General features: G+C 58.3%; 1 protein-coding gene across 1 annotated transcript in view; it reads left to right on the top strand.

Annotated features, from left to right (window-relative positions):
- The window catches only part of CPM (carboxypeptidase M), a 22,259-nt gene extending 12,729 nt beyond the window's left edge, over positions 1 to 9,530 (top strand). Inside the window, exons 2-8 of the mRNA XM_026052778.1 lie at positions 2,104 to 2,201; positions 6,096 to 6,268; positions 6,634 to 6,818; positions 6,894 to 7,064; positions 7,969 to 8,121; positions 8,718 to 8,866; positions 9,294 to 9,530. Coding sequence (XP_025908563.1) covers positions 2,187 to 2,201; positions 6,096 to 6,268; positions 6,634 to 6,818; positions 6,894 to 7,064; positions 7,969 to 8,121; positions 8,718 to 8,866; positions 9,294 to 9,530 — 1,083 coding nt within the window. The 5' untranslated portion in view covers positions 2,104 to 2,186. The remainder of the gene's footprint in view (positions 1 to 2,103; positions 2,202 to 6,095; positions 6,269 to 6,633; positions 6,819 to 6,893; positions 7,065 to 7,968; positions 8,122 to 8,717; positions 8,867 to 9,293) is intronic.
- Positions 9,531 to 11,458: the final 1,928 nt, after the last annotated feature.

The following is an 11,458-nucleotide window of genomic DNA, read 5'->3' as shown; positions in this document are numbered from 1 at the left end:
GCTGGCCACCAATGAGAAGAGCCTGGCCCCTTCTTCCCTGCATTCTCCCTTCATGAACCTGTTAATCAGATTCCCTCTCAGCCTTCTCTTCTCCAGAGAAAACAGGCCCAGCTCACTCAGTCTCTCCTCATACGAGAGATGCTCCAGCCCCTTAGTCATCKTAGTTGCTCTCCCTTAGTTGCATTCCCTTCATCTCTTAGTTGCTCTTCCAGCCAGGCCTTGCYGTGGGAAACGGGATCTCCGTGGGAGTTGATTCGGAGCCTGGGAGGAGGCTTGGCTGTTCAGCTGCAGAAGCAGGAGTTACCTGGGCCGTGCTGATCAAAGGCAACGKTATCTGCTGACTCTTCTCACACGCACAAAGTGCTGCTGTGTGGAAAGCAACCTTGTGTCATCCGTCCCGTAGAGGTAGCCCGGCCCGTGGTGCTGGCTGAGCAGAACCAGGCGCTGGTTTCACCTGTTAATGGCAGCTTTCATTCTTCTCAGGAGCTGGGAATGCCAGATCACAAACGGTGYCCTGAGTCACGGGAGCGTTTATCTTTTATATGGCCCTCACCCAAACTGTATACGCAGCTTAAACGCTGATGCTGGGAAGACCTATTTAGGTCTGTACTTAACGCTAGTCTGTGCTTGGCTCTTCCTTTTGTTTCTCCCGAGTGCAGTTGTACAGTGTTTGCAGCAGGAATGAGGGCTGCCCATGGCAGGGCACGAGCGGCCTCGGTTCATTTTCCGATCAGAACACTAGATCATTTGCAGAAGGTCCTAAACTGAGAGCATTTGTGGCCATACGTGGACTCTTGCTTGGGGTAGGTGGCACTGAATCAGTGGCAGCGCCGCTGTGGGGCCGCGGCTAAAGGAACTGCCCCACATCGGCCTGCAGGCTGCCCCACATAGTTGGCGTGTGGTGGTGGTTGAAAGCCAGGGCTGGAAACGGGCTTGGAGATGGCCCTCGCTGCTGGACGCTGGCGTCTGATTCCTGGTGAGATAAAACGCTCTGTGTTTSAGGGCCTGCAGCGCTGGGCTGCTTCCCTTGGCGAGTTCGTCCCCTCCGTAATCGTCATGTCCATGCACATCCCTGCTTTCCCGTGCCACAGAGCTTCCCACCCTAGGTTCCGGCAGCAGGAGCTGCCCGCTGTTTGGGACGCTCTCGCTGGGCTGCCCCTCGAGCCTGGCTAATCCTGAGCCCGAGGTCTGGTTCAGCCCGGCCCGGTGCAGCACCAGCGGCCGCCCTGGAGCCTCTCGCCGCGTTTCTCCTCTTCTCCTCGGCTCTCCACCTGCTCCTAGCCCTGCGGAGCCGGCACCATTCCCGTTCTCCCTTCCGGCTGCCGCTCTTGTGCAGCCCGGCYGCGTCCCGAAGCCGGAGCTGTCCCCATTCCCTGTTCCCTGCTGCGGAGCGGGAAGCCGAGGGAATTTCACAGGACACCTCCAACACCGCCTCGCTGAAAATACCCCCGCTCCTCCTTAACTCAGCCCTTCCAAAGTGTTTCCTCTCCCTCCTTTCCGTAACTTAAATTCAGCCCTCTCTGTAGCTTTAGTAGTCCTAACTAATGCTCTTCCTAGTGACTAATCCTTTCCCTGTTAATCTTTGGGCAGCGTCTCCGATGCAGCTAAGCCAGGTATTTTCTGCTTTCTCATCACTAACTCGTGAGTGTGTTCAGCTCTTCCTCCTTGCCTTTATTATCTAAGATGATACGCTAATATTGTGATAAGGAAATATTTTGCATGTTCTTTAGAAAACCTGTACCTCGATGTTTTAGGAGAAGAATAATATTTTATTTATACATTCTTTAGTTCCTTAATGCTATTTGCTAAGCTTGGATTTAATAAAAATGTTAATAATTTAAAATGCCCCAGACTGTTTCTAGGATTGGTTAAATGACTTTGATATTACAGGGTGACTTTTGCCCAGAAGACAAACATTTATACTTTTAATTAATTTAGTATGTACTCCTAGAAAAGAAATCTGCTCAGATGCACTTGATGTAGCAGTGAAATACGAGAAATTACATGATGATCTTGATGTGCAATTTTTTTTTTAAGGTTTGTTTCATTTTGTTTCATTTTACACTTTGTTTAAAAATGTCTTTTCCCCTTTCCCTTGTAAAGGAAGAGACCTGTGGGTTCTTGTTCTGGGAAAGTATCCAACCCACCATAAGATTGGCATTCCAGAGTTCAAGTATGTTGCTAATATGCATGGGGATGAGGTACGTTTCAACCTTTACCATATATATATCCTTTATACCAAACACACTAACCACAGACAGAGAGCTTTTCTCAAGCCTGTAGTGCTTATCATTGAGCATCGTTCCTCAAAGATGGCCTGAGCTGCTTGTATCCCTTGAGGATTTCCRCGGACAAGGTTCATTTGTTGTATCACAGCGAAGAGTTCTGCACCTAAGGCCTCTCTTAAGCAGGCAGAGCTCTGTCTTGATACAGCCAGAGACTTTAACTGCACTGGAAATTAGTGACATGGGGGAGTTTGCTTTTTGTTCCTGCTGACWGGGCATGAAGGATGACCGAAGCTCTTCAGCTCATCCCAAAGGTAAATAATAATTCCCGTGACTCACGTCCCAAACCATCTATTTTGTGACAACAGTTCCCTTGGGAACATTAAGCTGCGGATACCTAGATTTGCTTGGGATGAAAAGCTCTTTGAGGCTGAATTTGCTGAGGAGAGAGTGCCCGTCCCTAAGGGAAGGGAGACGGTGCCTGGCAAGGTAACGGTGACTGGTTCCCTTCCCGGGTGGCCCTGGAATCTGCGGTGGGAAGGGTCAGGGCTTCCTCTTCGCCCTCTCCTCTTCTGGCCTTCTCTCTCTTTCTCTTCCTTTCCAGCTTTGCCTGCTTTTGCTAGACAGGCTCGGGCTTAACTTTGAGCCGCACTTCCCAGCRGGAGAGGCAGATCCCGACCCTGTCACAGGAAGGGCAGGACACAAGCCACGGAGCAGACATGGCTTGTGTTGCGGGGCCTGGAGAGCGGCACGAAGCCTCTGCCCTGCCTTGGGAAACGTGGCCCCTTCCCAGCCGGATCAGCCGGGCTTGTAGGCTGCACATCCAGGCACCCTCAGGCTCCGGAAGGCCCCATTCCCGCCGTGCTTCCTGAGGTGACTTCCAAGTGAAGCGACGTCGCTGCCCACCTTTGTGTGTCCACAGAGCTCTGCTGTGGGGACAGGTGCTCCACACGTATCCATAGGGGCAGGAATTAGCTCTGGAATTAGATCTTAGGCTGGGGCACAGCCTGAGAACTTATTTCTATGTGGTCTATGCAACAAGCGAGGCAAAAATCTTTGGCATCAGGGCCTGTGTCACAAGTTGCAGAGCGAGGATCCGTGGATTTATCCATGGATTGCCCAGCTCGGTGCTTCTCTAAGGAATGACATTCCAGCTTGTGCACCAGGCTGAGGAGCGACCCTGGAAACGGAGCCCTTTTTCCAGGCCCTCCTGAGGGTCTTTGCCCTGCTTTAGTTTTTAGTTTTTGCTTAGGGACATAACACTCAAGCATTAATTTTCTATTCTTATTTTTTTTTCCTGTCTGACCAGAAATGCATTTCAGATGGCAGGAAATTAATTCCTTGTAGAGTGAAGCACTGGAGAACTGGACCGTTTATTCCCATAATCTAAGATTCCGCTGGATTAGCCACTTGGGAAAGTTTCAGCTTCCCCYGTATGCTGCCCCACAGCGTTTCCTAACTCAAAACTGGAGCGTTATGGTTTCCTTGATATAACTGCCTGCTGTGCCTCCTTGTTGCCTGCCATATGTACATATATATGTTTTGTGTGTGTATAAATATATATATATATTTTTTGACGTAGCCAGCAGCCTGTTTTTAAAACCGGAGAGGAGCTGTGGGGAAGGAGGCGAGTAGCCGGCGCGCTGGCTGTTCACACGTGCAGCTGGAAGAAAGCCCGGGATATTTGGAGAGGTGCCTAGCAGGGCACTCGGTATAAAATAATGGGAGCACAAACGTAGTTTYTTCAGCATCAGAAAGATCATTTTTGGTAGGCGGAGACCAAAGTGGAGTGATTTTGGGGGCAGTCATTGCCAAACAGAGGCACTTTTGCCCCCGCCAGCCGCCGGCCTCTCTGTGCCCAGGGAAGTTGGGCACCGTTTGGAGCGGGTCCGTAGCCCAGGCCAGCTTAAAACCAACGATCTATCACTTAGATAAAGCTATCACCTTGATAAGGCCTGCGCCGGCCTTCCCGGGGCAATGTATTGACCTTGCTGGCTTRGCTTGCCGTTTAAGGTAAGGGAACTGGCCTGTGCATTCCATGTCATCCCGGCAGCAGGCATCTCCCGAGGGGGGATTCCGGAGACAGGGCCATTCCTCGGGGTTTGGTGACTGCAGGCAGGAGTAGCTTTGTCATCAGTATAACCAGAGCCTTGAAAAAACAAGTTAATATGAGCCCTGTGTAAAATTCCTCACTCATTTCCGAGCGGCACACGCACTTGTACCGTTCCCGGTGCACGGGGTGGGATGTTTGCTACCAGAGCTGCTTCCATGCGCTGTGGGGCCGTAATGCCACAGCACAAAGGAAGGGGAGAGGCGCTGGAAGGGCATCGCCTGGCCCCCTTATCCCGCTCTCCGGGGGGAGATCCAGTGGGGCACGGAGCGGGGAGGAGCAGCTCCTGCCTGGCGGCTCAGCGCGGCTGGGATGTGGCCCCGCGCAGGGCAGGGATGTCCCCAGCAGGATGGGCAGGAATGTCCCTGCAGGATGGGGTAGGATGTGCAGGGATGTTCCCGCAGGATGCGCAGGGATGTTCCCGCAGGATGCGCAGGGATGTTCCCGCAGGATGTGCAGGACACGCGGCCCCGCTCCGCGCTGCCCATAGAGGTGGTTTGAGGGCAGGGCTGCCGCAGGGAGAGGCTGGAGCCGACGCTCCGGCTGCGCCCCCGGCATCGGGGCAGCCGGGCCCCACAGCTGCCGCCTCCCCTCCATGGACACATCCCATGGCGCTTCCCAAGGGAGCCGGAGCAGCCCCTGCCGCAGCCCTTCCGAGAGGGGCTCCTCGCGGCTGGGCTGYGCCGGGTTCTGCTCGGTCAGGGCASCGGCCCCACGTGTGTCACGTGTGTGATGAGTGCCGCCGTGCTCGGCTGCTGCAGGGAGTTCGGCTAGGGGTTCATGTCGCGTGGGGCCGGGTCAGCTCTGCGGTGCCGCGCGCGTGGCCCCGCTCTGCTGCTGCCAGCGCTGCCCTTCCCACCGCCTCTCCCTGCTGCTCCTCCTCAGCTTCCCCTGCCCGGCCCCGCTCTGTCCCTCAGCTCCCCTTCCCTTCCCTTCCCTTCCCTTCCGCGGGGTCTCCAACAGGAGCCCAGCGGCCCCGGCCCGGCCGCCCTTGGGCTGCCGCCTGCGTGACGCCGCTCTCCCTTTCCCTCCTTCCTTCCTTCGCTTCTTCCTTCCTTCTTTCCCTCCTTTCCTTCCTTCGCTCCTTCCCACCTGCAGCCGTGTTCCCAAGACGTCTGTCACCTTTGGCCGGGCTGCATTCCCAGCTGAGGCTCAGGGCAGCTCTCCTGTTCACAAGGAAGCCGGGACACACACACACACACACACACACACACACAACCCATTAGCTGTGTCCGTGTGTCCGTGCTGTTCCCATCTCGGTGGTGCCAGACTCCTCCCAAAAGGCGCTCAGAGCGCGGGGCAGTTCCGGCTGCTCCCGGCACGGGCTGTGCCCAAGGCTCCGCGGGGCCTCGTTCTCCCCATCCCGGCCGGGCACAGGGATCCCCGGCAAAGCCGCCGGCGCCGCTCCTGGAAGCCTCATCCCGGGGCTCTCCCGCCCTTGCTCCGCATGGAAGTTGCYGGTAAATTGGCCACGATCTGACGGGGAGGCCACAGAGGGGCCTGTCCGGCCTCCTCCGAGCCGGCTCCACGGGCGGCACCCGTGTCCCGCGCAATCCCTATGGAGCCGGCTGCTTCCCGGAGCAGCCCGCGGGTTTGGGCTGTGGTCGCTCCCTATCCGTGCGGCGCTGGAGCAGCAACAACAGCTTTGGTTCCAACACTGGCGTGCCCTGTGTGTCGGTGTGATCCAGTTAAAATAATACTGATGGAATGCAAGGTGGGGGTCTCGGCGGCAGGAATAATCCCCGTGCTTCCCTCGGCAGACTGTCGGGAGGGAAATGCTGCTCCATCTGATCGACTTCCTGGTGACCAACTACGGGAGCGACCCGGTTGTTACGCGGCTGCTCAACAACACCCGCATCCACATCATGCCGAGCATGAATCCGGAYGGATTCGAGGCGACCAAGGTGCCCGACTGCTACTATTCCCTGGGCAGGTGAGCGAGGAGCGGGCGTGAGGGAGAGGGGCTGACAGCAGGGATGTGTGGGGCGAGCAGCACGTGGGGCGAGTGGCRTATGGGGCGGGCAGGGTGGGCACAGCCGCTCCCCACTTCTCCAGGCCCTCCCTTTCCTTGGGAGAGGGATTTATTCCGCAGCAAATGGCCGGGGCTGCTGCACAAGGCACCACGTTTCTGACCCCCTTCCCGGCATCCAAGCCGACTTCCACGGAGCTTGAAGTCGAGCGCAGCTAGAGCCGAGTTCCCCGTGAAACGGAGCGCCCGCGGTGCCGGGGACACGGACACGGGCCCTGCGGGAGACGGAGGACGTGGGAGGCCACGGGAGCCTCTCTGCTCTCCCTCAGGTACAACGGGAACGGCGAGGACCTGAACCGCAACTTCCCCGACGCCTTCGAGCTCAACAACGTCACGGTGCAGCCGGAGACGCGCGCGGTCATGGAGTGGATCAGGAGGGAGACGTTCGTGCTCTCGGCCAACCTGCACGGCGGGGCGCTCGTCGCCAGCTACGCCTTCGACAACGGCAACGCGGGTGAGCGGCGCCGGCGGGCGCCCCACGGCCCGGCCCCACGGCCCGGCCCCACGGCCTGACCCCTCCGCCCCGCAGCCACCGGCTCCTCGCAGGGCTACAGCAGGGCTCCGGACGACGACGTCTTTGTCCACCTGGCCAAAACCTACTCGTACAACCACGCCAGCATGTACAAGGGCGCCGGCTGTGACAACAGGCAGACCTTCCCGGGCGGCATCACCAACGGCTTCTCGTGGTACCAGCTGGAAGGTAACGGTGTCGCCCGTGTCCCCGGTTCAGGTGCTCCGGCGGGGGTGTTCCTGCCCCTCCTGCCCCCCCGGGGGTGACACTGGCTGGTTCTGCCCCCGTGAAGGGCTGGTTCCAGGGCTGCTTCCAGCTGTGGGAGCCGCCACGTTCATCCCCACGGGTCTCTGAGCAGGATGCAGCGTTTGCAGACGCTCCTGGTCTGCAGGGACAAGTGAACAGGGCGGCTCACTGTCCTGCTCTTCCCAACGCCAGGACAGGTTCCCTGTAGCTGCAGCTACACACAGCACCCACACAGCCATCACAGGCTGCTTGTTAACGCCGTACCGACCCATTTGCACAGCTACATTGAGCCTGGAGGCCAGGATCTTTCCTTGGAGAAAGCCGGGAATGACTTGGCTGTCGACAGTGCTTGGAGTTCATCRGCTGTAACTGAGATCGATAAAAACCCATTTCCTTTCAGGAAGAAAACCAAAGTCGAGTCACCTTTTATTTCGTTAACCGTTGATTACAGAAGTGCTTTAATCTGTGCCTGTTTACAGCCACAAACAGCCYGTGTGTCGCTGCCACAGTCTCAATCCAAGGCCTTAGAAAGCTCCAAGGGCAGCTGTGGGAAGGGGCAGCGCTGCCCCAAGGGTAACTCTGTCTGCCCCATAGAGTGGTGAGTGCGGAGCGGTGCTGTGCGCAGGACCAATTGATCTCCTGCCCCTCCGGAGCAAGAAAGCCATTTTTCCACAGTAGATACCAGTGCCCGTGGCACTGGGGACGGATGCAGCTGGTTTGCCTCCGTGCTGCACCTCCTTGCAGGTTTGGTGCTGCCAGCACCAGCGCTGAGCTCCCTGCTGCTCCCCTCGCGTGAACGCTCTGCTTCTTCCCAGCTCCGCGCCCTTTGCTTCGTCTCCCATGCCAGGTGGAATGCAGGACTACAACTACGTCTGGGGACAGTGCCTGGAGATCACCTTGGAGCTGTCGTGCTGCAAATACCCCCCCGAGGACCAGCTGGAGAAGTTCTGGCGGGACAACCGGGCGGCCCTGCTCGAGTACATGAAGCAAGTGCATCTCGGTGGGTGCGCGGCCGCAGCCGGGCTCCTTCCCGCTTTTTCCCGCTCCTTCCCYGCGGATCCTGGGCAGTGCCACGTGGCGGCGGCCGCGCTGCCCGCCCTGCGCGTCGGGCACTTGCTTCTCCCCCTGGAAAAGGCCGCTCAGAGCGAGTGTGGTGGGAGAGGCGCCCGCCCCTGCGCGAGGAGACGGCCCCTCCAGCCCCTCCGGCGCCAGCCTCCCGCTCCCAAGTCCCACAGGAGCTGTGGGTTCGGACAAGCGCAACGTGTTTTCCGGGGCTCTCGCTGGTTCCTGGTGCAGCAGGARGCCGGGAAAGCCGCTGTCGGCCAGGGGGTACTGGGGTCTTAAAGGGTGTCGTTAAAATGCAAGCAGTAACCTGAGTCTGTGTGATGGTTTTGGCAAACGAGAGGTGCAGAGAGCAGGATGCCACTTTCTACATTAGCACGGGGGTAAACAGTACGACTTTTTTTTTAAGGGTTTCCTATTTTAATTCCTTTTGTGAGATGTAAGTGGCCTTGGKGACTGCTCAGAGGTGCTGGGCGGGCAGGGGCAGCCCCGGCAGCGCCGCGCTGCGCCCTGCTCTCCTCTCGCCCCGCGCAGGCGTCAAAGGGCAGGTCCTGGACGGCAGCGGGCGGCCCGTTGCCCAGGCCATCGTGGAGGCCGTCGGCCGCTCCCACGTGTGCCCCTACAGGACCAACGAGCACGGCGAGTACTTCCTGCTCCTGCTGCCCGGCACCTACGTGATCAACGTAAGTGCGCGCGGCCGCCCTGCTTGCCCACGGGCCCCAGGGAAGGGCCTTTCCTGCTGGAAAGCACCAGCCCCCTGGAAAATTCCTGCTGGGRTGGGCCAGGGCCGTGAGGAGCAGGGCAGCCGCTGGGTGCAGCTTTAGTCAGTTCCTTCGCTTTGAATCCYGACGCCCGCAAAGGCCAACGAGCCGAACCCGTGTCCAGGGAAGGCCTCGTTGTGTCCCCCGGGCAGCTCAGCAGGCCTCACTGCAGCCCAGCTGCCGTAKGGGGAGTCGCTGCTGTTTCCTCAGCCTGTAGCTTAGTTTGTGCCTGGGACCCTTCCTGACGGCTCCAGCGTGTTTAAAGCAGCACGTTAGGCAACGATGGTCACACAGCAGCCATCGACATCTAAAACCAGGTAAGAAGGAGCTCTCTCCTGTTTGTTCCCAGGCCACCGTACCAGGATTCCAATCCCAGCTGAAGACGGTGGAGATCCCGGATAACACAGCGAACTTCAGCGCTTTGAGATACGACTTCACTTTCCCGGCAGTGTCCGTGAGGACGGGCGCGGCCCCGTGTCCCACCTCTCCGCTGTACGGCGAGCTGGGGCGCTCCGCGGCGGCGGGGAGGGCAGCGCCGCGCGGCGTCCTGGCCGCCACCGTCCTGCTCGCGCTCACCGTGACCTAAGGGCAGGAAGGACGGGGCAGGGCCAAGGCCACGGCCGCCTTCCCCGGGGTGGCTTCCAAAGAAGAGTATATGCAAAAGAATGTATGTTTTATAAATGACAACCTCAAGACTTAAGATTATGTTTATTGTATTTTATAAAATCCTGGCTAGACAATCAGATGTTTAACTGTAATTGAAGTATTTATGTATAAAAATACGAGTCTAAGAATTATTGTACAGCTGCTGGAGACGGACGCTGTGGAATTCCAGCGTGGAAAGTGTTGCTTCGCTTTGAGCAATCGGCATCGAAGGCGGCCCGGCCCAGCCGCGCACGGCAGCCGTTCCGCACCGGCCCTGGCCCTGGCGAGAGCCGGGGCCGGGCCCTGCACCCTGCGAYGCGGAGCTGGCGCCGCTTCCTGCACCGCTGCAGCCGCTCGGTATCGGTGACGGCGCCGTTACCCGTGCCTGGCGCCGCCCCGGGCGGCACCGGGGTACAAAGAGCAGCYGGGGCTGTAAAGGGAGGTGGAAGCGCAGAGTGCCAGAGGGCAGGGAGCRCGTGGGCTGCTCCGGCGCCAGCCGGAACCTTCTCCCAGGTGGAGCTACTGCCTGTCYGTGGAAGTGTCACCCGCAGCCTCTGAGCTCACCCAGCACCTTGAGAGCCAACTAAGGACTTCAGGGTGGCCCGTGGGTGCTGGGCGCCCCCTTCAGCCAGGAGCCAAGCGGAGCTGCTCACGAAGGCCGGCYGGGTGCCGAGCACTGGGACCCTGTCCGGGAGCTGCAGGGTGCTGCGTGGAGCCTGCGAGGAGGTGCCTTTGGGCCCAGCTTCTGTGAGCTGTTTTTAGGGGCCTTGGAAAAGAGAAATCAGTGACAGTGACAGTCAGGGTTGGTCTGGGCCTGGGTGCTCCCGTTAAAGCTCTGGCTGGTGGGAGTTTTCCTCATTTAAGAACGTTTCACATGAGAACACAGGGCCCGGGCTCGGTGGAGGGGGCAGCAGCCCCCGTCCTGCACCGCTGCTGGGGCCCATGCAGCTCGTGACAGGGTAGGAAGGTGTAACACTTCCTTCTGATCCTGTCACTTAAAGCAAAACCCATCTGAGCAACCAACCCTGGGCCCTTCAGGTTAAGGCCCCTAGAGCAAGGAACAGAGGAGGTGGCAGCAGCCGCGGGGCAGTGGGAAGATCCTGTGCCTTATKTCACTGTTGGGATTTCTGCTGCTTTGCAATCACGCAGGTTTTTAATTCAGTGAAACGAATGCTTAAAGAAATAACACCAAGGACTGGGTACAGAGATCTATATATAAAAGAATGTTTATTGACACCTGTTGAACATAACGTTTAAGATGATGAGAAAAGGAAAGCCTTAAAACACAACGTGTCTCTAGAGGGGCGCCCTGCTCTGCACATGCGGGGCGYTCACTGCCGCACGGGCGGCAGGAGGGCGGCCCGTGGGGCAGCCCATGGGGCAGGGCTGCAGTGTCGCCATCACTCACCCTCATGCACCGCTCGGCCCGGCCAGCAGCGGCAGGCGCCGCTCGGGGAGAGCGGGACGATGCTTCGGGATCCCGGGCAGGCCCCTGCGCAGCGTGGAAACGGGCGCTCCCGTACAGCCGGGCGATTCCGCTCAAAGCCCAGTTTACAAGACAAGGGGGGTGGTAGCGCATTATAACCAATTGTACAATAAATACTCTGACGACAGACATGCTTGAAGCCTGTGCTGTGCCTGTACCAGACCAGAAAGCGCACGTCAGCCAAAAGCAGCGAATTTTCATTTTTAGTAAGCTCTGAACCTTAAGATCCTTAAAAATAACATTAAACTCTAAGGCTCTGAATTTGCACTTTGCAACAGCTCTCAGCTACCGCGTACCCAGCGCGGGAGGCAGAACCTTCCCTGGTGCCAGCAGCTCCTGGGGCAGCTCCGCATGCCGCCGGCTGCTCCCGGGAGCCGCAGCGC

This window comes from Nothoprocta perdicaria, unplaced genomic scaffold (genome assembly GCF_003342845.1).
Source record: "Nothoprocta perdicaria isolate Ctin4 unplaced genomic scaffold, notPer1 scaffold_91, whole genome shotgun sequence".
Lineage (NCBI taxonomy): Eukaryota > Metazoa > Chordata > Aves > Tinamiformes > Tinamidae > Nothoprocta > Nothoprocta perdicaria.
Note: the sequence above shows the minus strand (reverse complement) of the source record. Positions and strands in the feature narration are given on the sequence as shown.